This window comes from Pteronotus mesoamericanus, unplaced genomic scaffold (genome assembly GCF_021234165.1).
Source record: "Pteronotus mesoamericanus isolate MK-2021 breed Mesoamerican mustached bat unplaced genomic scaffold, CSHL_Meso_final contig_94, whole genome shotgun sequence".
In the NCBI taxonomy this organism is placed as follows: Eukaryota; Metazoa; Chordata; class Mammalia; order Chiroptera; family Mormoopidae; genus Pteronotus; species Pteronotus mesoamericanus.
In genome coordinates, this window is record NW_026555285.1 from 22,605,623 (window position 1) to 22,633,621 (window position 27,999).

Here is a 27,999-nt window from a genome sequence, read left to right on the forward strand (position 1 = left end):
TAACTTTTAAGCTGTTTTAATATGTAGTAATATATGGATTCTTTTTCATTTATCACTATTTTCACTAACCATCCATAACATAAATTGGACTCCATATTTTGTTACTTGATGTAGGTATATGAACATTCTTTAATAACAAAACCTATTTTTTGTTTGCTCTGGGAATTCAATATGAATTTGTTTTTACTGAAGAGTTTTTTTATTTAAAGAAAACCATAAATATTTAAAATCCCATTTTGGAAATATTTAGAACACCTAAGGGCTTAGTATATCACTCAGTGGGTTACTTTTATAGTGTTTGCCAACTAATGAAAGTTATTAAATAAAATATTAACATTTTATTTGCTTGCAACTACTGTTACTATTTGAAAAATATTTAAGTATATTAAATATCATTAACAGCTTTTTATCATGCACTATAATTTCAATTATGTTAATGCTACTAGCAATTTAATTACATGGATGTTCTATATATACCAGATTAAAAAAAATACCAAAAACAAACTTTTAATACTTCAATTTTTATCTGTGATTGATTTTGTTTCTAATATAATTTTCTTAAAATTTTATTAATGAGAGTTTTGGGGGTAGGGTTTCAATTTCAATGTTTAATACTGATAAGCCTCCTGATTGATATGATATTATGCTTGCAAAAAAATGCCCTGTTACCTCAATTATAGCACTTTGCAAACTGAGACCATATCTCATTTATATTTCCTTTCCCAGGTACATACCAGCCCTTGGTAACTTTTAAATCAATAAACACACAAATGTATGAATGGAATATGCATTCCAGAATTGGCATGAAAGGACTCCTCTGCATCTAATTATTTTCAATAGAATTATTAGACCAATATATCAAGGAGCTTTCTCAAGTGATTGGAATTCGGAAATGTTCAAAATCAAGTATAAAAGATGCATTGTCAGACCATTCAAAGACAAAATATTTTAGTACTACAGAGTCTACTGAGGTATTGTCTAGCAGTTGGTATTACCAATATTCAATTTTTTTTCTAGAACACAAAAAATATTGTATTCTGCTGGTAGTATTTCTGGTAACTCATTTTTATGTTTCTAATAAGCTGACAAAAGATAAATACAAACTAAAAGCACTTCAAGCAATTCTGTGATTATACTTTTTTTGAATACTTTGTTTAAGTGCATGATAATATACTTAACTGCTCTCTACTAGCAATTAAGAGTTGGATTTGTTACATATTCTGCACAAGAATTATATTGTCATATCATTTTGTGTTTTACATTTTATGAATGGTAATTATGGATATTGGCATAGACATTGGCATGAGAGTTTATGCCTGAATTCTTTATTAATGTTCAAAAAATACATTTATAATAATTTTTGACAAATTATAAGCATGTTTTTTAAGGAAACTTACACCATATTGTATTTGTTTTTTTTCCTCTAGATTTATGCATTAAGAGTGAAATTATACAAAAGTCTCAGGGAGCACTCTAATTTACTTGAGACCACTAAACCTTAAGGGTTTTTTTTCATGCTTATTTTTTCAAGTACTATAAAACTACAAGCTGAGAGAGAGAGGGGGAGACTCACTATAGAGTTTAATTTTCAGTGGTTTTCATAGACAAATTAAGCAAATCTCTCCCAGAGGTACATCTAGGATTCATTTGTACACTTCTATGAAGTTCATTTTATGAAAGCATTGCTTTATATTTGAAGGGTTGTTTTTTAATCAGCTTAAAATATCTTATTCATATAGCATATATGTCAAAAAAAGGATTGTATTCTTCAGATGATAACTCCGTGCAGGATACAATTATTTCTGGATTTTATTCACAACTGATACAATTTTCAGAGGTATTTTTTGCCAAAGATATTGGTGCTTTTGTCTGTTTTTAAAAACTAGGTACTTAAATTTTCTCAATGCCTTATATAGATCTCCTTAAAATGTGTTTTTGTCTATTATTTAATACACAGATACACTCACATGCACAACCATACACATACCCCTCAGGAGAATTTTTGCCAGAGAATGACATTAACTGCTTACATATAATTTGTTGGTTGATTTGATTAATGTAAATATTATAAGCAGATATTAGTTTTACTGGGTAACGGTGAGATTAACTTTCATTTATTTGCTGGGTGAGGAGAAGGTTAAACAATTAGGCCATGAACCTGCTATCACTGTAGTTGAATAAAATACGATACTAATCTTCTCTCAAGGCTCAGTCATCATTAGATCATCAGTATCACAGCTATGTCAACTCAAATCTCACCACATGGAACATGCTATTAGTATCAATATTTTCTCAGAAGGTCGTTTTACCAGATAGAAATACTCTAAAAGAACACTCAAGAAAATAACTCACATAGTTCAAAAAGGAAAGCAGACTCAAAGATGTGTTTTCTTAAGACTAATGCTTATCTAAGTGCTAATAGTAACTATACACAGACTATTACAAATGTAGAAATCCAATAGTGCTTCGTTAATCAGAGACAGGTTAGCTCCCTTTTAACTTGGAGAATGTGGTTGTGATAACCATAAAGATGATTTTAACTTTTTCACTTAAAATTAATTTAAATTTAAGAAAATACAAATTGGTATGATATTTTAGTCACTGAAAAATTGTTCAATTGCTTCATGTACATCCAAAAAATTTCCTTGAAATATATGAATGAATATGCATTTACAAGATGTACCTTGAGATCCATGCACATGGCATTGACTATTTGAGTTTAATTTAAAAAGTGTCATTGTTATAAACAGGCCACTTTTCACCACTTTTACATTCCATGTTTAGATTGTGACACTTATTCATAAGTGTAGGATTTCTTTTTTAAAGTATTACATGTTTCTGGTGATCCAACAACTTTTTGAAGATTTCTGTATTTTAATTGCTTATAAAACTGCTTCCATTTTTTAAGATTTTATTATCTAATTATGCAGTTCAAAATCAATGGAAAATATATGAAATACCAAACAAACCATAAGTACAAGAAGATAAAATCATAACATATGCCTGTTCAATTAAACTTAGGTGTTCTTTTTTTCCTACTGATTTTCTTTGATAAAATTCTCTTTCTTTAGACATGGTTGTGCCCATGTATTCTCTTTTCATTTATAATGGTTATTTTGACTCCGCTTATAAATATAAATACTGCTTTTACATTGTTATTTATATATTAGGTTGTCAAATTTGTATTCCAAAATATAGTTTCTTGAAGTGAGCTCTCAACCTTGGCCCCATTCTAAGTCACTGTCAGACTCTGCTGTCTCTGGCACTTGGTTATTTTATGTTTTCTTTGACTCTGTCAGCAACTCTTTCTGCACGCTTTCTCAGAGTTCTTCTGCATGCTTCAAAGGGAAAGATTCTTTTTCGGGTTGAAATCTATGTTTTCCAATGCAGCTGAATGAACATACAATTTTTCATACTGTGATTCTTTTTTCAGAATAGAATATTCTGAAAAGAATTTAAAGGCATGTTTAGATAAATAGTTACGTATGGTCACATTTATTTTCACCAATTCATTGTGATAGTAGGATAAAAATTATTTTTATTTAACCTATTTATGTTACCTAAGTGCAGAAAGGAAATATTTATGATTTCATGTTAATTCTTACATATTACTAACTATGCATGTATTCCCATCCAAAATTAGCATATCTCTTCTAATTAACATGGGTCTAAAGAAGTGTTAAAGACCAGATGGGTAATTGCTTTATTCTAACATGATTATCAAAACCTTTAACCCTGTGATAGCATAAACATAATTTTTGAAAACTATTAACAAAAGCTATTTTCAATAATGAGAAATTAACAAAGGCTGGAAATATAAAAATTAAATATATATATATAAAATAGAACAAATGATAATTTGTTCTTTCTCAATCCCATCATTCAATGAAAACCATTCATTAGTAATATGTTTTTCAAGTATTATCCTATGCAAAATATTTTCCCATTGATACCTCTGCTAGTAGGGCAGCAACCACATCACTTTTCATAGTTCTTTCTGATTTAATACTTGCTTTTAGGAATGACTGCAACGTTCTAACTAGATGAGGTAGTGACATACTGATCAAACTGTCACATGTACTAGGAATCTGGGTGTTGAGAGAAAGTAAGGTTTCAAAATCATTGAGATTTAGAGTAAATTTTAAAATAACATTATATTTGAAATGTCTTATATTAATGCAATAATATTAATTACTGGAATTTTATAGTGCATCAAATACAGCTTCCATCCAAATTTACTATAACTGGTGTACATACACATGTAAGAGTTGGAGTTGTTGGTAGATTTACTTATTATATCTTCTAAATTTTGGACCAAATACTTGACCAAAATAATATTTGCATTGGAACTGACAAAAATACACTGCCCTTAGACAAACTCACTGAATTTATGAAGAAGCTCCATTTTGGTAGTAATGAAAAATCACTAAATAAAGCCTAAATAACTCTTGTTGTATCCAGAAAACTCCTCGTACTCCTATGATATCATATACTGTTGAATACAAAGGTTAAAGTTTTGAAGGAAAGATAAAGACAAAGGAGAGAGTACCAAAGTACAACACATGACATTTACAAGCAGCTCTTACAAATACTGAATGGTAGGCTTAATAATAAAGACTAACTATATCTAAAAGTTATCGTCTACTCGGTTCCCGCTTTGTCCTGTTCAGCCTTCAGCTAAACAGTAAATGAAGTGTTCACATGACAGACTATTCACAGGAGCTGGCGGTCTGATTATTTATTTAACAGTTTTATTTATTTATTAGTTTTGCCAGATGAATAAACATGTTTTCCATACATTATCTTAATAGACTTGATGCAGAGACAATATTATACAATGGCATGTGTGGCTCAAATGATTGCAGTTTTTCTTCTGCAACTCCCAGTGTTAGAGAGAAGCATTCGTTTCTGTGCTAGGCCCATTCTGCCCCCTCAACAACAACATTGGATGACTTCACTTTTCAAGTGCAATTCATTATTCTGGATAACAGGGGCATCCGCCTCCTCCAGGGTCTGCCAAGATTTGCAGGATCTAAAACACAGTTTCAGGAGTGAAACGGAAATCAAACGGCCGCCTTCAGCATTAACGCAGCTCTTTAAGGTGTTGGCAGCCTTTTCATCTATCAATGGTCCTCAGGACAAGAGCCTGCAGAGGAACCAGACTCACCCACTCTCTTATTCTTCCCACACCAAACCAGACTTTGGAGGGCAGGCCGTGAGAACAAATGGTTCGCTGTCTCTGGCCAGAGGGTCACGGCAGCATTTTTTGTGCTTCTATTAGTAGTAGAAAAAATGTACATGCTTTCCTCCCTATTATGTGTCAATACTTAATAGGAGTATAACTGCAATGAGTACTTTTCATATTTATTCAACACATTTATTGATTGCCTCCCATGCAGTAGGCATTGTTATAGGCACCGGGGATATAGCACTGAGCAAGATCTCTCATGGAACTTCCATTCTAACAGGAGATACCCATACATATGTTAGGTGTCAATAAGCACTTGGCAAAGTATGTTCAAGGGAAAAGAACTGGAATGCTGAGTAAAATATGCTTGCTTCTGTAAGAAGTTAGGATGAATCAGGGAACATGTATGAAGGACCCACCAATAACTAGAGTGGGGTAGGATTGGATGTAAGAGGTAAAGGGGTGGGCGGGGGAGGGGAGAGCAATGGCAGAAAAATGGAGACAACTGTAATTGAATGACAATAAAAAAATTTTTAAAAAGACATTTCTATTCTTATTGAAATGGTAGTCCAGATATGTGTGCAACAATTATAAATAAAATTAATAATAGCAATGCGTAATCAACATTTTTCTACTTGGTATTAGGTTGCCAGATAAAATTTAGGATACTCAGTCAAATTTGAGTATCAAATAATTATAAGTATTGCTTTAGTGTAAGTATGTCCTTTGACCTAGATCGTTCATGGTACATAAAAAAAGTATTCGTTGTTTATCTGAAATCCAAATTTAACTGGGTGTACTGTATTGTTACTTGCTAAAATTGGAAATCCTAACTAAGTGGATTTTTTTCCCCCTTGGGTAGCTCATCCTAACTTAAGTATCAGCCTTTCTTTTTTAACTGAAGCTTAAAAATTAATAACAAATCATTTACGCATTGCTTAAACATAAGTTAAAAAGAAAATCAGTCATGGCGTTAATGTTTCTTATGACCCACACGTTTATGTTAAAGTCAGTGTTATACTAAAATTGTGGTGGTACTTTAGTGTTGTGTGCTACAAAGACAAAATCCTTTACTTGATGATAAACCTGAGCTTGCAGATTCTATTCATACTCGAGTCAAAAATTCATTGTTTTTCAATGGATCTTTAAAAACACTAAGTGTCCCTATTAAAAAACTATGTGCTAAGTATAAAAATACTAAGATTTAAAACAAAACATTATTAAGGAGTGTCTTGAGGAAGCAATTTACTGATTGAAAGCTGACTTTAGGATCCTATCTGCCACTCATCAGCATTGTGACCTTGAGACAATTATTAGTGAATTTAAGCCTCAGGTGTTTCGTTTTTGTTTTTGTATAGAAAAATGATACTTCATTCATAAGGTTGTAACAGGGAATGATTTCAGCCAGGAAAGAATCTATCAAAGTGCCCAGCATATTGTAAGCACTCAATAAATAGTAAATATTATTAAAGTCCAAACTGTTACAAATTATGTAGTGTCTTGTAGATTTATTTCATTAAACATGTGATGGCAAATCACAGTTCTTGGAAAGAAAAAATTATGAGGTCCCTCTGCACTGACCGTCTCATCGTAAAGGCAAGATGGAGTCTACTCAGGCAGAAAGCACTGCAGTCCCCGCTCATCCAGTTTCCCTTTCCTCCATTTTAGTTACCCACAATCAACCGTGGTTTGGAAATATTAAATTAAACCGTGCATGTTTTAAACTGTGTACTGTGTTCTGTGTAGCAGGATGTAATCTCCGTCAGTTCACTCTGTTCCTCCCATTATGTGAATCACGCCTTTGTCTAGTATGTATACGTTATATATGTTCCCAGGCTCTATGCTCAAGAGTACCGATGCCTGCAATTTAAATATGCCAAAGAGAAGCCATGCAGTGTATGCAAGTATAGGAGTCCCTCCTTATCTGAGAGGAGTAAGTTCCAAGACTCCCAGTGTATTCTTGAAACGAGGGGGAGTACTGACCCTTATGCATACTATGTTTCTTTTTCCTACATATGCTTATCTATGGCAAAGCATAATTAATAAGTTAGGTTTGGTAAGAGATTAACAAAAATAGCTAATAATAAAATGTAAAAATTATAACAGTGCACTGAAATACTGTGACAATCTAATAACCGAGATGGCTACTAAGTGACTAACAGGAGAGCAATGTTTACAGCGGGATATGCTGGACAAAGGGATAAGTCCCTTCCTGGGTAGGAGAGAGCAAGAGGGCAAGAAATTTTATCACTCTACTCCAAATGGCACTTCAATTCAAAACCTATGAATTGTTTATTTCTGGAATTTTCCATTTAATATTTTTGGACTGCAGTTGGCCATGGGTCACTGAAAATAAGAAAAATGAAACTGCAAATAAAAGGAAATATAATATAAAAGAACAGTGTGGCTAGATGGATGGATGGATGGATAGATAGATAGATAGATAGATAGTTAGATAGATAATTAGTTTGGTCCTATCCACAGTTTCAGGCATTCACTGGGTATCTTAGAATGTATCCCCCAGGACAATGGGGCACTATTGTACAGTATTTACCAAAGCTATTTCTAAATTTCTGTGCTACTCTAATTAATCATGCCTATATATTTATGTTCTCATAGTACCAATAAATCAGTCTAAAAATTTACTTGATTGGATTGATTATAGGCAAATAAGTCCAAAACCTAAACATCTGCTTGAAGAAGTATTATGCAATTGTTAGCTACTGTAAAGTACTAAAATTTTCAAATAAGTATATGCATGAGTCATAATCAAAATGACTGATGTTTTCTGGTGAAGGAATTGATAATTTCTGTGGCTATTTAATAATTTATTTAATTATGTCACTGCCTATTTTATGTAATCATCATTTTCACCAGAAAGCACGTATAAAATGAGTATTATCTCAGTAGACAAAGCAAATGAAATATAGCATGTTTAAAATGCTTCTTTAAACATCCTGCAATGCAGAGGGCATTCAGTAAAAAAAAAAAATTCCAAATACATAAATAAATAAATAAGAAATTTTTAAAGTAGGTAAGTTTTTAAATAAATGAAAATGTTAGAAAGAAAAAAATGAATGAATGGAGAGTGCAAAGAAGAAATTTTCTTCTTCGGGACTGCTCTCAGTCAGAGGATATTTTCTAACTATATTATTTTGACATATGTGTCATTTAAAACACAATAGAGATAAAGAGATAGGGATATATATAAAGCTGATAACAATATTTCAATAAAACTGTAAGTTAGCGATCTGTGATAACTGATCACATAGAGTTTAGAATAATATCATTCATTAGGTTTAAGATTAAACTTTTTATTATGTTATTTACATAAGATGCTCTAATTGCCTGGACAAAATATTCTAAAGTTTAAAACTTCAAGTAGACCATACTGTTTTTTAATAATTAAAAATTCTCACATATTTACAACCTCAACCATTTCTTCTGAATAAACATTGCAGAAAAAAATACTGCAAAACTTAGTATTTAAAAAGTTCCTTCATTTTGTTTTATTGGTACAGAGAATCAGCATTATAGCCAAGGTTTTGTCAGCTGCTTGGAGTAAGAAGATGAGTTACATCGTTCACTCAAACCTCCAATTCCCCAAACTAATAGTGCTAGCAATGAGGCAAAGGGAATAGACAGAGTTTGAACCTCACCCTAAAGGCTAATAGAAGACAGTTCTGTCAAACGCCTCCAAGCAAGAGATACCCTGAGCTACACTCAGGCGCAGAATCAAACCGAGGGACTCTTTAGACATGCTGCTCCTTTTGACCTCCACATCACCACAGGACAAAAAAAAAAAAAAAAAGGAAGTAACAGTTTCTAAAATATTTGGGACAGAAAAGGAAGTAACGGCTCCTAAAGTATTTGAGAAATGCATTAAATATATTTGGATTGAAATCAGCATCTTGAATTGTAAGAAAGGGAAAAGCTTATCAGTCAGTGAGAAAACCTAAAGGATGATCGCCATAGACTGTAAGCTTGAATTGTAGCAAACGAATTAGCTGAGGGACCTTTCAAAGTCTCCTTTATTTCTCTGCCTTTTCATTCCACAGAGACCCCAACTTTGTGTGTGCTCTGTGAAGTTTTCAAATGTGTGTCAGTAGTGCTGAGAGCGGGAGATGGAGTGTCGAGGGCAAGCACACTGTAGCTAAGGTCAAAGAGGAAGGGAATACTTAGCCATGGAGAAAAGAAATACTATTCCAGGGGCTTATGCAATTCCATGAAAATGAGAAAGTCAATACTTTCTAAAGTCAGTGAGAAAGTCATATCAGGCTTTCTAACAATGGATCAGGGATGTCTGCCTGCAGTTCATTTTGGGGCCAAGTAAAAAGCAATTGAGGAATATAAGGAAAATTTTTAAAAAGCTCAAGCAAAGTAGAAACTTTGATTCTGAATCAATAATATTTTGAGTATAATACATAAATTATTACAAATATATCCCCTTTGGTAATTTAAAATATTATGTATTATAAAAGTAAATATTTTAGTTTGTCTTGTCTTCATAGCAATTTTATTTCATACAGGTTAATAGTACTATAACTCAAATGTCTATTAATGTAACATAAATCAATAATTTATGAATTTTTATCATATAAAAATAAATATAATAGAATATAAAGGAGGTTTTTAGTTTTAAAAACTCCATGAAAATTTGTACTTTCTATATACAGTTAGTAGATTATCTTGAATAGTTGACTATTTGAGAATTTTAAAGCTCTTTATTCAATACCATCTAAACTATCATAACCATGCATATTGCCTTTACTGATTTTATATTTGATAAAAATAATTAAAAATCATGTGTATGAGAATTCTGAAGTACTTAAAAATGTTGTCTGAACAGTCAAAACACCTTTCCTTGTGTTCATTAAATGTACGCTGGTACATTAGTCATGTAAATACTCAATAGGTTTTTCCTCATTTACTTACTCAAATTGCCTCTTCAGTTTATCCACTTATGTTTGATTAGAAACATTATATTAGGACGGACTATACAGGGTCCTTGTGTGAGGACCCTAATACAAGTAAGGAGAGACAGCATCCCTTACTTAATTGTAATGCTGACATGTTTGAGCTTTTGTTACCTGCCAGACCTTATTCAGGGCACTTTGTTTATACTATTTCTAATACTTCCTTTCTTTAAGACATTTACATTAATATCTTAGAAAGACAGAGAGTGATAGAGTAAGAGAGGGAAGATAAGAGAGAGAAAGACCGACAGAGAGAAAGGGGAGAGGAAGGAGAAAGAGACAGAGATTGAGAGAGAAGACAGGGCCAATCTTAACCTCAAGTTTCTTTATTCTGAAATACATGTTCCTAGGGCACTGCAGGAAATAAAGTACCTTAATATTCCAAACCTTTTTGAACAAGAAATGAACTGAAGCACCAAAAAGTCTTCTGATTGTGCTACCATCACATAGAATTGACAGACTATATACTAATTTCCTTTCCCTTTTCCTTTTTTAAATTTAAATATTTTTATTGTTTACACTATTAGAATTGTCCTAATTTCCCCTTTTAATCCCTCCACCCAGTCTGTCCCAGATTCCACAGTCAATCTCCATACAATTGTCCATGTCCATGCGTCATTCATACATGTTCTTTACCTAATCCCTCCCCCTTCTTTTGACTAATCCTCACTTCTGCCCTCCTCTCTTATAGCTGTCAGTCTGTAGCATGTTTCTATGCTGTTGGTTCCATTTGCTTGTTAGTGTATTTTTTTATTAGATATTACTTATAAGTGAGATCATACGGTATGTTTCTTTCACCAACTGGCTTATTTCACTTAGCATAGTAGTCTCCAGTTCCATCCATGCTGTTACAAAAAAAAGTAAAAATTCTTTCTTGTTTACTCCTGCATGGTATTGCATTGTGTAAATGTACCACAGCTTGTTTAGCACTCATTTACTGAAGGGCACTTAGGCTGTTTCCAGCAATTGGCTATTGTAAATTGTGCTGCTGTGAACACTGGGGTGCATAAGTTCTTTTGAATTAGTGTTTCAAAATCCTTAGGGTATAATCCTAACAGTGGAATTGCTGGGTCAAAAAGCAGTTCCATTTTTATTTTTTTTGAGGAATGTCCATACTGTTTTCCACAGTGACTGCACCTAGTTCATCAAAGTGAACTAGGGTTCCCTTTTCTCCTCACCCTTGCCAGCACTTTTTGTTTGTTGATTTATTAATTATAGCCATTTTGGAAGATGTGAGGTGATATTTCATTGAGGTTTTAATTTGCATCTTTGATGGCTAGGATATAACCCTTGTAAACATATATGCACCCAATATAGGAGCACCCAAATACATTAAAAAAAATATCTTGGAGGACTTTAAGGAAGAGATCGACAGCAATACAGTCATTGTTGGAGATTTTCACACCCCATTGTAACCAATGGATAGATCTTCCAGACAAAAATTCAACAAGGAAATAGCTGTCTTAAAGGACACACTAAGTCAAGTAGATTTAACTGGCATTAATAGAACATTTCAACTCAAAGCAAAAGAATACACATTCTTCTCAAGTGAACATGAATCATTCTCAAAGATAAACCACATGATAGGACACAAAATAAGTCTTAACAAATTCAAGAAAACTGAAATCATATCAAGCATTTTTTTTGGATCACAATGGCTTGAAACTAGAAATCAACCTCAATTAAAACACTCAAAAGCATTCAAAGACATGGAGGCTAAATAATATGTTCTTAAATAAGGAATGGGTCAACAATGTGATCAAGGAATAAACCAAAAAGTACCTGGAAACAAGTCAAAATGAACACACAACATCCCAAGACCTATGGGACACAGCATAAACAATCCTGACAGGGAAGTACAGAGCACTACAGGTCTACCTAAAGAAGGCAGAAAAATCTCAAGTAAACAATCCCTCTTTCTTGTACTACTTGCTGCTCGAGTAAAGATTTTACTGTATGTGGCCCTGATCGGTGGCTCAGTTGGCTGGAGTGTCGTCCCATACACCAAAACATTGTGGGTCTGATTGCCAGCCAAGGCACATACTTAGGTTTTGGATTCAGTCCCTGGTTGTGGTACACAGGGAAGGCAACCAATGGATGTCTCTCTCTCTCATTGATGTCTCTCTCAGTCTTTCTCTCTCTCTCTCTAAAGTCAGATCCTCAGATGAGGGTTAAAACACTAAAAGATTTTACTGTATGCGGAGCATTGGAATTTCTATCTCAAAACACATGAATGTCTGGTTCTAAATCATAATCTTCTGCACCATAGTTTTGACTTAGATTACTGAAGTGTTAATTTTAGATATATACTGTAGCTAGTGCATAAGGAGTTTAAATCAGAACTCAATATCCACTTCTGAATTAGGAACCCTCTTTGACTTCATTTAAAAATGTCTTTCCCTAATAAACAGAGCCCTGAGAAAATATTCCAATGAGGCACCTCTCTTTCTATGATAGGATGGCGCCTTTCCTAACTTGCCTGTTGTTTTGTGGGGCCCCTAAATCTATTTTTAGTTCCTAGATATAGTTTCACAATTGTCATACTGTGCTTAGTCTAAGAGAGCTTCTTGTTCATTTTTAAAATATTTTATTTATTTATTTTTTTAGAGAGAAGAGAAGAGAGGGAGAAAGAGAGAGAAAAATCAATTGGTTGCCTCTTGTATGCCCCGAAATGATGACCCAGCCCACAACAAAGCATATGCCTTGACAGGGAATCAAACTGGTGACCCTTTGGTTTGCAGGATGATGCCCAATCCACTAAGCCATACTAGTCAGGGCGAAGACTGCTTCTTAAAAAATATAAAATATAATGTACTCTTCCATGACTAAAGCATCTTTTTTTATTCATGGAATATTTTAAAAGCTAGTTCAAGTATTCGTATTTTATTCCTAATGTGAAAAGGTTTTTCTTTTGAATGTGCAGGAATGATAAAATACCTGTTCATGTCAAAATACAAAAGCATGAAAAAAAAATCAATGAACCAGCACCTGCACTTTAGAAAGTTTATGGTTTAATTCCTTCCTTCCAATGAGCATTTATATAAAAATTGTTAGGTTATTTTTAATTGTGCTGTTGATTTGCAGAAATTAACTGGCAAATTTGCCCCAAATACAGTATATTTTCCTGTTTGCAAATCTGACTGTCAGTTAGGTTATTGCTAATTACAAAGAAATAAAACGTTTTCTGACTAGTTTTTAGGAATAAATCTGTGACTGTTCAAAATTCAAATGAAAATGAGTCTGGGATATTATAAAATCTTAGTTAATATTACTCATATATAAATAAATTCTCACCAGTTAAACCTGTTTGTAGATGCTTGGGCTGATCCTATAGAAATAACAAATTCCCTACAATTATCATTCAAAAGCTCTTTTTAGACTAAATCTATGCAACATTTCAAACAACTAGTGCTGAATCACACAATTTTTAAAAACAAAACTTAATAGTCTATACAAATAAAATGAAACGCAGAGCTAAAATATTATCTTGATGATTTAAGATACACTTAAAAAAAAAAGCAATATCTGTCTTTCCTTAAGTAGCCAGCAAGAAATTGGAATGTAGGGGAAACAGGTCCCATATTTCTGTCCTTGTATATCACTATGAGGACAGGATGGAAGCCAAGAGATTTACTTAGATAATTGTTTAGTGGGACTTAATTCTTACAATAATACTAACCTAACTGAAGATGTGCTATGAACTAAGAACTGTTCTAAGTGAGCTGCATGTGTTAGCGTGCAATTTGATCAGGTCTATGAGGTGAATAATCCAATAGTGATCCCATGTGCAGGTGAGGCCTGTGGAGCAGTCACGTAGCTGGCCAGAGGAGGAGGCGTTGTTGGTTCTCAGTCTGTCTAACTCCACAGCAATTAACTTCCACACACATTTCTTTCCTGCACCTGACTAGAGGGGTCTAAAATATGTGTTTTTTGGTATTCTAGGTGGATATATTTATTAGGATTTGCAACAAAAGTCTTAAAATACAGAAACAAATTTAAATAATGCTTCTCCACACCTCCCTCTGCCCAATGCCCTCCTCCCATGTTGACATACGTTCATTTGAAATTTGTTAGATCTTAAAATTATAGATAAGATTCTTAAAGCAAAGAAATTATGTAAAAATCAATTAATACATAAAGAATCCTAAAATATGACCTATGAAAAAGAGTATTAAACCAAAAAAGTAATGAGGCAAAACTTTGAGAGGAATTTCTCTCTGTTTGCATCAGTACAAGACCAATATAAAACGTCACCATCCCACAATGGAGTAAAATATTCATACTGTTGAATATAAGCACAGACTGAATTTGTAAAGTTGAAGTGTGATTATTCTCTAATATGGAAATAACTACACTAAAAACTGATGCATTTCAAAGTAAAGAAATAGTATCTCTTTAGGAGGCAGTGTCACATGATGAACCCTAAGGTGGACTAAACATTGCTCTAAGTTTTAATTGTAATTAAACACATGCCAGGGTAGAGTTCCCCATAATACATGACTTTTATGAGTTTTAAATTAAGTTTTAATTCAACACCATATTTTGGGGGCAGAGTTGTTAATTTTAGAAAAAATAAAATACAGGTTGGCTACTTAAATTTGAATTTCTGACACATTTTAATATTTTCTTAGTCTAAGTATGCTCCAAATATTGCAAGGAACATGGAAATATTGCAATATTTAACACAATTAGAAAAAAATTTTTATTGTTTATATGAAATTCAAATTTAATTGGCCATCCTGTATTTTATCTGGCAAACTTTCTTCAGAGTTATTAAAATTCAGCAACCATGTATTTGTTAGTCATACTAACCTGAGGAATGTTCAATCATCTGTCAGAAATGTGTGTCAATATAGCATTGAGGTAAATTTAGGACATTTTAGACAAACATCTATGCTTTCTTCAAATATTTCAAATTGTTTTAAACTAGATAATTTTTATTTATTTTCATATACTCAGATAAAAGGTATTACTGTGATTTTAGGATTGTATATTCCTTACAATTTGTAATTTATTTCCACATTTTCTTTGAGACATGGCTTTATTTGAGGTTAAAAAAGAAACCTTTATTTTTATGCTTCTAGCAGTTACTGAAATCAGTAAGCTCTTCTTTTTAGATATGGCTGCTTATTTTTGTATCTATTTATCCATCACTTTTTACACTCTTAAATTATCATTAACATAGATATACAAAGAAGTGCTTTTCTTCCTCAAGAACAGACACCTAATCTAGGATAAAGTAACATTATTCTGTTTTATGGATCCTTAGAATAATGAATCACATGACAGCATGCAGCTATTGGAAATGTGATTCCATGCAGCACACCAATGAGAGCTGACATTACCCTAACTTTACACTAGGAGGCGCATTGCTCCTACAGATACCTCTACTATAGCAGTTAACACTATTCATGACCTCTTAAATAAGTTGAAATGCAAAAGAATATTACTAACAATTTTAAATATTGATAAAAAAAGGTACTCAAAGCTTCTTTTAGGGATTAAAGTCATATTTGAAATTTAGTAGATTTACAGTTTTCCAGAAGGGAAATCTTGTGCTTCTGCTTGTTTTATATTTTTAACTACTTTAGGGAATAATATCTAAAATCATCTCATTGTAACTCTCTAAAAAATAAAATAATACAACAGAAAGTGTTTTGTTATTAATATAATACTTTGAAATCATAAAATGAGCAAAAATTTATTTAAGGTAAAACAAAACAGTACTGGAACATAAATATTCTTTATTATTTATCTTTTATCAGTCTTTAGCAAACTGATGTTTTGAAATGACCCATAAAATGTAGTTAATATGAAAAAATAGTCACAAAAAAGAACAGGAAATATGAAGCTTTTACAATTTGAAACTATGACCTTGTTAGAATTTTCTTTCTTTTTATATATAACAATAATTTCACATTTCAAAATTCACCATGGTAATTTTTAAAACCTGAATATTTTACAAAATAATTAAGATACATGTTTTGATTCTTTTCACCATCTGTTCATAATAATGATAATTTTGAAATGATATATCTAAACTGAGCCTGAGCTGTGCACCGACAGCCCTGTGGCCCCAAGATCAATCAGTCAGGTTATGAGATATTGTAACTCCACAGTCTCTGTTCTTACTCACAAGTCCACATTGCTGCCACCCTTAGTATATACACAATTTACACCTCTCCAAAGTTTTCAAATATCTTTATAACTATATTTTCATTTTGTTGATTTTGCTTTCATTCTACACTACCTCACCTTTTCCTGCACTAAATTTAGGTTAAGATTTGTCATAATATTTTTTTTGAACTCCTTCTCTCTCCTCATAATTATCACATTTACTCCCAGAATTGTATCACCTTCTATGTTGTCACTTTTCAATTTCCAAATCAGAATCAAACTTTAAAATTAAAAAAATGTTAATTCCAATTATTTTCCTCTTATATTATCTAAAATATTTAATTGCATGGCTTTCCAGTAAGTCTCACAAACTAAATCTTGGAAATACCAAGTCTTTCTCTCTTATCTGCTATATCATAGTTTATCCTATCCTCCTCAGATTTTCAAAAGCTGGCTCCAGTTTCTCTCTTAAAAGCTTTTCATGTATTGCCGCATACTCGAACAGTTTAATATTAACTATTTTTGAGTATCTAGTATGTTTGGCACTGTGCTTTATATCAAATAACTGTAGTTTTATAGCAACATTCACATAGATATTAATTAATAGCCCCGTTTTGGCAGTGAGGGGCATGAGACCACGTGGCAGAGCTAAGAACACTTACTTGCATGTGCTACAAAGATATTGAATTGTTCACTGCTTGCCCACCTGGCCACACTTCCTTTTATAGCACCCAGAAGCACCCGTCAACCCCCCAACACACACTTTATTTACTTAGACAATTTCTATCCATGCAATATAATTTGTTTAAAACATCTTTTTCATAGCATCTTTACTGACTCCTTATTCAAAACATATTATATTCTAACACCCACTTTTTTTCATACACTTATCATTGGCATTTATTCTAGGTCATTAATATTATTGGTAGCCAGTAACTTTTCTCTTACAAAATTCCATGTATGTTTTCATTTCATGGTCTTTAAAATATTCGTAATATGCCCCACAGTGAAAGAAAAAATTGCAAAACAATTTCAGAAATTTCCCAGATTCCTAAACTTCCTAAGAACCTATTCATGGATCTCTCCAACCAGGGAACATATTAAGAGCTCTTGCTCTCCAAGTTTAGTAACTTAGCATTTTTTTTTTTTAATTTAGTGAGTCTTGAATTAAATGTCTCTCCCCAGAACCTAGCATGGTACCTGGTACACAGTAGCCTCACCATGAGTATACAGAATGAACAGATCAGTGAAAAAATAAATGAGTGAATCATGGAAAAGCAAAGTGAATAAAGGACCTGAAACAAAAGTTCTTGAATACTAAGAGGTATCAGAATGGCTGTCGTATAAATTGTGGTCCCTCTTGATCCCCACTTCCTTGTGTTCATGACTACCTGTACGTACCTCTGTCCTTTGAGTGTGGACGGGACCTGAGACTTGCTTCCAACCAACAGGATGTGGTAAAAGTAATGAGATGTCATTCCTGTGACTATGCTAACTTGCATATAAAACTATATGTTGCTACAAAGTCACTATCTCTGACTGGCTTTGAAGTAAGCAGTCATGTGGGGAGGCATAAGTGGCAAGCTCTTGAGGGTCGCCTCTGGCTGCTAAGAGCAGTATTCCACTGATACCTAAGAAAATGCTGGGATTCAGTCCTATAACTGCAAGGAAGTAAATTCTAACAATCTAGAAAATCTGGGAAGTAAACTGTTCCAAACTTTAGCCTCTAGATAAGACTACAGCCTGGCTGATACCTTGCTTACAGGCTTTTGAGACCCTGAGCAGAAGACTAGGCAAATCAGACTGAGGTCCCTATATTTAAAAAAACTGAGAGAATATGGACGTTTTTGTTTTAAGTACTAAGTTTGTGGTAATTAGCAATATAATATGGATAGAGAGACAGATAGATAAAAGATAGATAAAAAGACGGGTAGATGTATGTTCAATTTATAATCTAGGCATTTTTAATCTACAAAATGTATTGCCCTCTCTAATTTGGAAGTAAAAATAGTTAACAACTTACAGGTTTTGAATTTAGATTTAGAAAAATATGTTTAATAAAACAAAAAAATTGAAGTTTCATAAGATAAGAAAGTAATCAAATTATATGTGTTCATTTTACGGCTGAGTTTTGAAAACTTTTTTTTCCCCCCTTAAGCTCAAAATATAGTAGGATTGGTTACCTCTTCTCTCTACCATTCTCGGAGGACCTTTAGATTTGTTAACTCAGGGGACACTTTTGTAGCATCACCCTGAACTGATCATAAAAATTCTAGTGAATACAAGAGATAACCATATGAAACCATGAAATTTTATTTGGATTTACATAATTAGCTCTAGGACACTTATAAAAATTATAAACACAGTTTATAAAAATGATTTAATATAATACTGTGCCCCACAAAATTAAATTTATGTTTAGTTCCCACTATGTATTATAGTTAGTGAGTTTTTTCCTGCAGGTTAAGATAAGCACAATTTTTTAGGATTGAAATTTGATAAGGCAATTTTATTTTTTCTGGAGTCTTTTTAATTTCATTAACTTGATTTTTCTCCCCAAAAGGACACACTCTCTCTCATGCTCAATGTTTTAAATTTTCATTTGTTTTCTCAACATACGCAAGGCCAGTCCAGAAAAAGCTCAGCCATTGTTAATATAATGAAAAAGGTTTCTACAACATCAGTGTAACCAGGCAGCCAAGGAGAGTGGGCTGAATTGTGCATACATGAACAATGATGACTTCACTGTACTAGTCAGTGAGGGTGGTAGATGCCGCTGAATGAGCATGTGTACTGTATGGCTGTCACATTCAAAATAGCAGAGTGAGACCTCCAGTCAAGATGGCGGTATAGACAGACATGGCTCACCTATTCACACAACCATGTCAAAATTACAACTACTATATAGAATAACCATCACTCAGAACCAGCAGAAATCAAGTTGAATGTAAGTCTGACAACTATAGAATTAAAGAAACCACATCCATTCAGACTGGCAGGAAGGGCGCATACCCAGAATAGGCTGGTCCCTCACCCATGTTTGATGGATAAAAATTTGGGAGGGATGTCTAGGGAGCAAGGAAGGAGTCCCAGCCCCACAATAGGCACCCCCTGCCCAGGGTTCCAGTGACAGAGAGATAAGTCACCACAACTTCTGGCTGCAAAAGCAGTGGGAATTGTGCCAGTGTAAGAAATTGCTGGAACCCCAATTAATTCCTTTTAAAGAACCCACACAAGGACTAACCTAGATTTACTTCCTCTGAGCTCCAGAAAGGAGTAGCAGCTTGAAAGTGACCAGTGCCATACAGGGAGAAACTAAAGTATCTTACATCAAGGTGAGCAGAAGCCATTGTCCCTTTTCCAAAATGTCTCCCCACAGAGCTGGCGAACTGGTGCTATAGCTGAGACTCCATCAACCTGGCTAACACTATTTGACTCAACTGGGAGATCACCAGAGACTGCACCCCACCCAATTTATGGGCCCACCCGAGCTGCTTTTCCATGCATTGGGCTGGTCTTGGTTCATGCTTCACAACTTCCTAAACCCTATCATGCAAGCAACAGCTAGCTTCAGCAAGCCCCAGGATTGGCACAAAGCAGCAGCTAGCCTAGGTTCACAGCTTGGCTTCACCTGGGAATCTCCTAGCGCAGCACAAGAGGGAGCCATCTCAGGTTGCTTTAGAGGTCAGGCAGGGTGGCATCAGGCAAAGAACAGGTGGGGGCTGACGTTGGCCTGCACCACCTGGGAAATCCCAGGGCCTGTGTACCTAGTGGACAGCTACAGACCACATCGGAGCACAATCACCCTATTCATTCACAGCTGACCCTCCACAGAGGGCAAAGTTTGGTAGTCAGTGGTCACAGCCACTCCTTGCAACTGACTGGCCTGGGTGAAGCCCTCCCATTGATATGCCAACAGCAACCAAGGTTCAACTATAAAGGAGGGTATATTCAACCCACAAAAAGGGTGTACCTCAAGTACCCAACTCAGGTGGTAGGAGAGGCTGTGCTACTGGACCTTACAGAACACCTACCACCTTAAGCCACACTACCAAAACAGGGAGTCAAAGCAGCTCTACATCATACATAGAAGAAAATACAGGGAGGCTGCCAAAACGAGATGACAAAGAAACATGGCCCAAATGAAAGACAGATCAAAACTCCAGAAAAAGAACTAAACAAAATGGAAATAAGCAACTTATCATATACAGAGTTCAAAGCACTGGTTATCATGATGCTTGAGGAACTCAGTGAGGACCTCAGCAGCATAAAAAAGATCTAGTCAGAAACAAATGATACACTAACTGAAATAAAGAACAATTTATAGGAAAACATCAGTAGAGTAGATGAAGCTGAGAATCAAATCAATGATTTGGAACATGAGGAAGCAAAAAACAACTAATCAGAACAAGAAGAAGAAAAGAGAATCCAAAAAAATGGGAATAGTATAAGCAGCCTCTGGGACAACTTCAAGAAGTCCCACATTCACATCATATGGGTGCTAGGAGAAGAGGAAGACCAAGAAATTGGAAATCCAGTTAAAAAGAAAGAAGAAAATTACCCTAATTTGGTGAAGAAAATATACATATACAAATCCACAAAGCACAGAGAATCCCAAAGAAGATGGACTCAAAGAGACCCACTCCATGACACATCATAATTAAAATGCCAAAGGTTAAAAATAGAGAATCTTAAATGCAACAAGAGAAAAGAAGTTAGTTAACTACAAGGAATTCCATAAGACTATCAGCTGATTTCTCAAAAGAAACTTTGCAGGCTAGAGGGATTGGGAAGAAATATTCAAAGTCATGAAACTCTGAGACTTATAGCCATGAATGCTCTACCCAGCAAAGCTATTATTTCAACTCAAAGGGCAGATAAAGAACTTCCCAGACAAGAAAAAACTAAAGGAAGTTCATCATCACTGAACCATTATTATATGAAATGTTAAAGGGGCATATTTAAAAAAAAGAAGATCAAGACTATGACCAAAAAATGGCAAAAAGTACATCTCTATCGACATCTTAATATAAAAAATTAACTACATAAACAGGTAGAACAGAGACAGAGTCATGGATACTGAAAGCATTTTGATGGTTGCCAGATGGGAAGTTGTGTGGGGAAATGGGTGAAGATGTGAGGGGCTAAAGGAGTACAATAGGTAGTTACAGAATAGCCATGGGGATGTAAAGTACAGTGTAGGAAATGGAGTAGCCAAAGAACTTACATGCATGACCCATGGACAAGGACAATGGTGTGGGGTTTGCCTGAGGGAATGGGGGGGTCTGGGTGGGGGGAAAGGGGGAAAATTGGGGCAACTGTAGTAGTAGCATAATCAATACAATATAATTTAAAATCAGTCAGTAGAACAACACATCTGCCTCAAATTTTGTGTTAAGCTTGAACACAATATTTCTTGGGTCTTGTATCTTATTCAAGAAATGTCTATTTTTCACAGTGCATGGCTGGACACTTCCTGGACCGAACTCATGTGTTGTGTCTTTAGGGCTGACAGGAATAATTTTATTGTATATATACTATATATATGTGAAGAATAATTTATTCTTCATATTTTACTGTATATATGAAGAATATATGAAGAATAATTTTACTATATATCTATAGATATATAGATATCTATAGTAGTAGCATAATCTATAGATATCTATATATAGATATGAAGGAATATCTATAGATATATATATATAAAGGAATACTTTTCCTCAACATTATGTCAGGTGCTTTCTATAATTCCAAAATGAAAATATAATTTTAAATACACTATTAAATTGTGGAAAATACGAACAATTTAAAAGAAATCAACACTCCAACCTGAAGATCACCACCATTAACATGATGTATTCTTTTTTAGTTTTTGTTCCTTTGTTTTTATTTTGAGAAAACACTTTTAATTTGTCTCATCGCATTTTTTTGTGTGTGTGAATTACTGATTTACCCATTTAGTCAACAAACATACATTTCTGGCCTACTACATTCCAGGTACTGTTATGCATGGAGAATAGAAAGTAAGCAAATAGTCTTCAGATTTATGGGAGAGAAGACAGTTCATAAGATAATCATAAAGATTTTCTTTGAGGAAAAGGTATAAGGGACATAATAAGGATTCACTGTTCCACTAAAAAGAGAACTAGGTAAGAGTCAGCGTGCACAAGCTTCATTCTTGACTCACAAATTATGTAACTATATGTAAAGTACTTCCTTTTTTTAAACTTCTGTGTAAAATAATTCTATTAATGTCTAAATTTTCATGAACCCAACGTCAATGGGTCCTGAAGAGCTGGTCTCTTACAAGCTGTTCATCTTACTAGCAAATGTTCAACCAACTCATTTTCTTAATATTTAAGTGCTCAAATTTACTCTTAAAACATAAGACTAGTGCCTCAGCATTTAAAACTCAAGGACAGTGATGACTGCGCTGAGTTATGCACTGCCTTGAAACGTGTGCACAGAGGTAGTTTCTCTGCCCCGTGAAAGCATGAGCTGTGGAGTCAGCTGCTCCTATGTTCACATTCTGCCTCAGATACTTGTGTAGTTTAAGATAAATACATTTTCTGGAATTCAGTTTATTTATAATACTAACGTAAAATTTTGGTGTGGGATTCATAAGCAATGTATTTAAACATTTAGTAGCTTCCCTGACTCATAAGTAGACCTCAAACATTACCCATAAATATCATCAGGTTTCAAAACTATCCGTACTAAGGACTTTACCAACTGATTCATACACAGTCCAAGTGGAGTCAGAGACATATGGCAGACAGGACTTTAATAAAAAAAATTAATCTAAAATTTTGCACACGGTTAAACAACAGAAAATACTTTTAAATAAACATTTAAAAGAAATACAAGATATAAAAATGACCCCATACATGATTCTCAGCAGGACAAGATTAAGTCTTAATTCTGAATTAGTGATTATAAACTGTTCCTAATCTGATCATATAATTGTTCTTGTTTGCTTTAAACTTAATAAAATTCTTTTATCAGTCTACTTATATTTGTTAAAAATAACAATCATGAATTTAAAAACCCTTACTATTTTCTCAGAGTTAACGGTTTTAATGAATTTTACATGGAGTCCATGATTATGTTAATAAGTTCACTTCTTAAGGAAATACGATTTACTCTGATAATTATTTTTTGCCATCATTATATTTGAAAAAAATAGGAATCCATGCAAATGCAATACCAAATAACTCTACAGATAACACAAGATTTGTGATTTAAATGTGTATAGCATGATTGCTATAAAATCATGGCTCTTCAAGAAATTATTAGACCATAGGTGGAAAGTTCCATTGAAGACAAAGAAAATAGTTTAGATCTAAATAGCAAGACTATAATTACTGAAGATTATTGCTTCAATTAAACTGTACCTCACTTCACAAATTTCTCAGATTTCATTACAAAATGTGAGTGAAGAACTTTAATCACGATATCCAAATGAATTACCATTTAGTTATGAGTCTCAATATATCTAGCCTATTTCACTTAATTCTGTTCTAGACATTTTTAAAAAGAGGTTTAAAATTTTAAGTCCCATTAAATGTAAAAAATAACCGAAAAAAAAGAACGTTTAGTCACCAGGGGCCCTCAGGGCTTCTCCTTGCTCTTTCTTCAACCAAGTCCTACTGTTCTGATTTAACACATTTTATTGCCCATGACTCCCCTGGGGGAAGTCACCGCGTTGAGGTGAAGGTTGGAGTGTGCAAGGGCGTTTCATCCCCTGGGTCTCTTTGCCCATGTGACTAGATTGGCGATAACTCTGAGGATTCCTGAATCAGGCTTTAAAGGGTTTTTTGATGTGTTGGTTGGTTGGTTGGTTTGGTTTGGTTTTTGTCTTTGCTATTTTTTTTTCTCTTTAGAATCTCTTCTATCTTATCCCACTTGGAAGTTCGCCCAGTGCTATTGCCCAGGTCTAAGTCATTGGGTGAGTAGCTAAATATATATTGGATAAAGTTCTGGCTTAGAGCAGCTTAGGTTAATTAGAATTATATTTAAAATGGTGTCTTCTGTCTTTGTTTTGGCTGAAGCCCAAAGGCAAGAGTAACCAACTACTCCCTGTTAGAAACAGGTAGTTGAAAACCAGTTTTGAGGCCCTTGGTTTAATGGCAATGAGAGATGTTTTAAAATTGAGGAGGAAGAAATTGGAGACTAGAAAACCGGTTTAGAAAGAGCTGTCCTACCTATCTGACCTTTTCACACAAGCCTGGGAAAGGTGGGTTCCATGTAAACATCTAGATTCAGTGGTACTTAGGCTAATCAAAACCAAGAAATCTAAGGAGACCAGTTTGGCCAGCTCTTTAGGTATGGCCTATTTCTCTGGATGTAAGTCAAAAGATGTACTTATGTTTTTTCCTTATGAGACCAAGACCTAGAACATGCAAGATTGAGAACCAGAGTGGGTATGGAATTTATTTAGATCTTCCTAAAAGATTGGTTAAAGTAGGGAGAAATCTCAGCAAAAAGAAGATGCAAATGTAACGTTACATGGCAATGATCAGAGTGTCATTTATCAGAGAAACCTGCAGAGATCAGGGCAGAGTTTGAGGGGTACATATGCATAAAAGATCCCCCCCACCATCCTGGAAACAGTCAATTTAAAAATCCTTGAAGTCAGAGAATGCAACTGCCGGATAACCATGACAAAACTAGTCAACAAAGTGTGTTTGTACTCTTTACCTCCTTTTAGTATTTCTACTGCAGTCACAGAATTGCCATAATCCTTATTAAAGTGCACTTATAATTTTTAATAAAATTAAACTAGTCAGTGATATATATATTTTTTATAATAACATGACAGAAAAAGGTTTAACGCTTGTCCCACATTCCCTCCGAAGGCCACAGAAGAGGCCTCCCAGGACTTACTCCGCAGGGGCAGCGCTTTCTGAGGTGCGGTGCGGGTCTATGGAGAGTCTAGGTTCTGCCCAGTACATTTCAGTCATTCCACTTGTTCAGTGTACTAATTAAAAACAAATCCTCCAAATTGGAATCAGAAAAAAAAACTAAACCCCCAAATCATTACCACCAATATTCACACTTGTTTTAGATCACTATTTTTTAAAATCTTCATTGGAAAATAGCATTCCACAGGATAATTTTTGTCTTATTCTTCACTGACTATGTTCCACTTAACTCTTCTATCAGTGATACGATTAACATTGCCCTTAACATCTTTAACACCAAGATGTCTGTCAACGAATAACTTTTTGAATTTTTTTTTCCTTTTTTAATGGTTTAAAATAAAGCTACAATTTAATAGCCAATTGTAGTGCAAACCCAGGCTTTTTTTTTTCTCTAAGTGCCTGACTTAAACTTTGATGGCTGAGACATCCATTTCAAAGACTGTTATCTCCAAATGAGCACATGACTAAAAATAGCAGACTCTTCTCACCTCTCTACCAATTGAGAAAACAAAACAAAGCAGCCTTCTTTGTTTTCAAGATCTCTGTTAATTTCAGCAACTCACAATCTGAGCTGCTTGCTTGTTTACCCCTCCCCTAGGGCCCTAGCTTCCATGCAATAGAAGCACAACCCCATGACCATGCGCTCACTCTTTCCCTCCACACCCTCTCCTTGTGTGGTTCCAAGTGTGCTGTGTGATTTCCAGGCCTCATAAGTAATAAACCTGTATGTTTTTAAAGTTTCCTGATGGTTACTGCTGAAGGGCTTCTTACAATGATAACAAGAACCACAGTGCTTGCTGGTCCAGCCACAACATTGGTCATTGATAGGCTAAGATTAATACAAAACACCAATATATAATCACACATATCAGACTTGGTATATTTAAAAAATACAACAAAAATATAACCTGGATTAAACAAATAGAAAAAAGAAAACTGTTCATTTACTTTTTCCCCAGAATCATTGTTTAAGGCTCAAGTGCGCAGGAAAAACCAGAGGAACTCCAAACAGGCGAGTTTGGAAGACGACTCACCCGAGTTGGGATCAGAGTTGCCATCCGCTTCGGTCCTCTTGTCCGGAGAGGCCTGGTCGTAGAAATCGTCCTGTGGCTGAACCAGAGGAAGAGGGTGTGAGATCAGGGTTCCACTACCCACCGGCTCGTGGTCTCCTAGACCACTGTCACTGCAGCTTTCCTGGGAGCCGTCGGGGAGGTGAAAGGTAACACGGCGCTGCGACTACAAAGAAGACCACAGGACAGCTGATTAACACTCCTCCCGAATAGAACGGGCGCAGAGGAACACAAATCAAAAAAACTTTCATCTAATGATACAACGTAAAAGCGAAGTCTTTAACACTTAGAATAAAGCTAGACAGACATTTATTATTTGCCATTTACCATGTAATGTCCAATTTACAAAATACAAGGAAGAATTTCAATCCTGTATAATCTAAGAACAAACACTAATGGTAAACTGCTGCAAATTGTAGAAAGAAAGGCAAAAAAGAATATCTAACTTGTCAAGGTTATAGAAAAATTCTAAATAACCAAAAATGTACAAACATATATAATGTAACATTCTATTTCTTTTGAACTAACACATTTTGTTTACTTAATGATTTTTAGGCAGTTTTTGCAATGAAATCACTCTGAACACTGGCCTATATATTACTACCAGTCATTTGTTACAGAATATCCCATTTGAGAGATATTTGGAATATTACTTTGGCATCTAGTTGCACAATGTCTCCATCAGAAGGGACCCAAAAAAAACTAGAATTTATTTATACAAAAATTGTGTATTTATTCTTACACGCTTAAACTTCAGGTACCTTAAAAAAGTACTCCATTTGATGCAATATACCCCTCGAGGCATTTTTTTTCCACTGCTCAAAAACGGTTTTTAAACACATCAATTTTGCTGCCTTTTAGTGCTTTTGCCATTTTTTGTTCCCTCTCTTCCACATAGGGAAAACGTTCCCCTTGGAAGACTTTTCTCATCCAGGTAAACAAACAAACAAACAAAGTCAAGTTGCTCTGGGCGAGGAGCAAGATCTGTTGAATAGGGAGGGTATGGCAGGGAGGTCAAGCAGTTTTTGGTCAAGATCTGCTGAACACTCAGAGCAAGGTAGGCAGGAGCACTTGTAAAGCACCCATCATAAGATGGGCAAATACACTGAAAGAGTCTTCAAAAAAACTTACTGAAGCTGAACGCAGATTCTCACAAAAATGCCAGTTGTTACACTGCTACAGATGGGTTCCTAGCACCCTCGCCCAGTGCGGGTAGCCTGTACCACAAGGGGCCCGCCCTCCAGAATAATTCCATTTGGGAGAGGGAGGTCCTTCTTATATATTTATATGTAAATATTTGAGTGTTTTAATGAAATAGAATTGTAAATTTCAGCAGATATTGTTGCGTATTTCTATTGGTAAATAGTTTTTTAATTGATATAATCTACTAGATGTGAGACTATTTAAAGCTGGGTGGTATAAGGATTTATGACTTACAGAACTATATGATGGCAGTACATTTGTGGTGTATGTCTGATTGCAGCTGACTTTCATTCTGCTTCCACAGCCAAAGGACTTTTCAATGTCATGTCACATGTGACCACTTTTATTCAGATTTAATAAAATAGTGAATATATCAATAAAACATATAACATACAATAAATATATAATATATAATACAATCATTTTATAATATCTAATATTTGTTTTTCAAGAGACAATTTCTAGATTGTATCCATTTCAAATAAAAATAAATGCAGTTTGTGATAAAAATGTTATAA

General features: G+C 34.3%; 1 protein-coding gene across 1 annotated transcript in view; it reads right to left on the bottom strand.

Annotated features, from left to right (window-relative positions):
* Positions 1-27,057, bottom strand: part of LOC129081049 (protocadherin-9-like) — a 304,701-nt gene extending 277,644 nt beyond the window's left edge. The window contains exons 1-2 of the mRNA XM_054586603.1: positions 27,040-27,057; positions 26,243-26,444 (exon numbers count right to left, since the gene is read on the bottom strand). Of these exons, the coding sequence (XP_054442578.1) occupies positions 26,243-26,444; positions 27,040-27,057 (220 nt within the window). The remainder of the gene's footprint in view (positions 1-26,242; positions 26,445-27,039) is intronic.
* Positions 27,058-27,999: the final 942 nt, after the last annotated feature.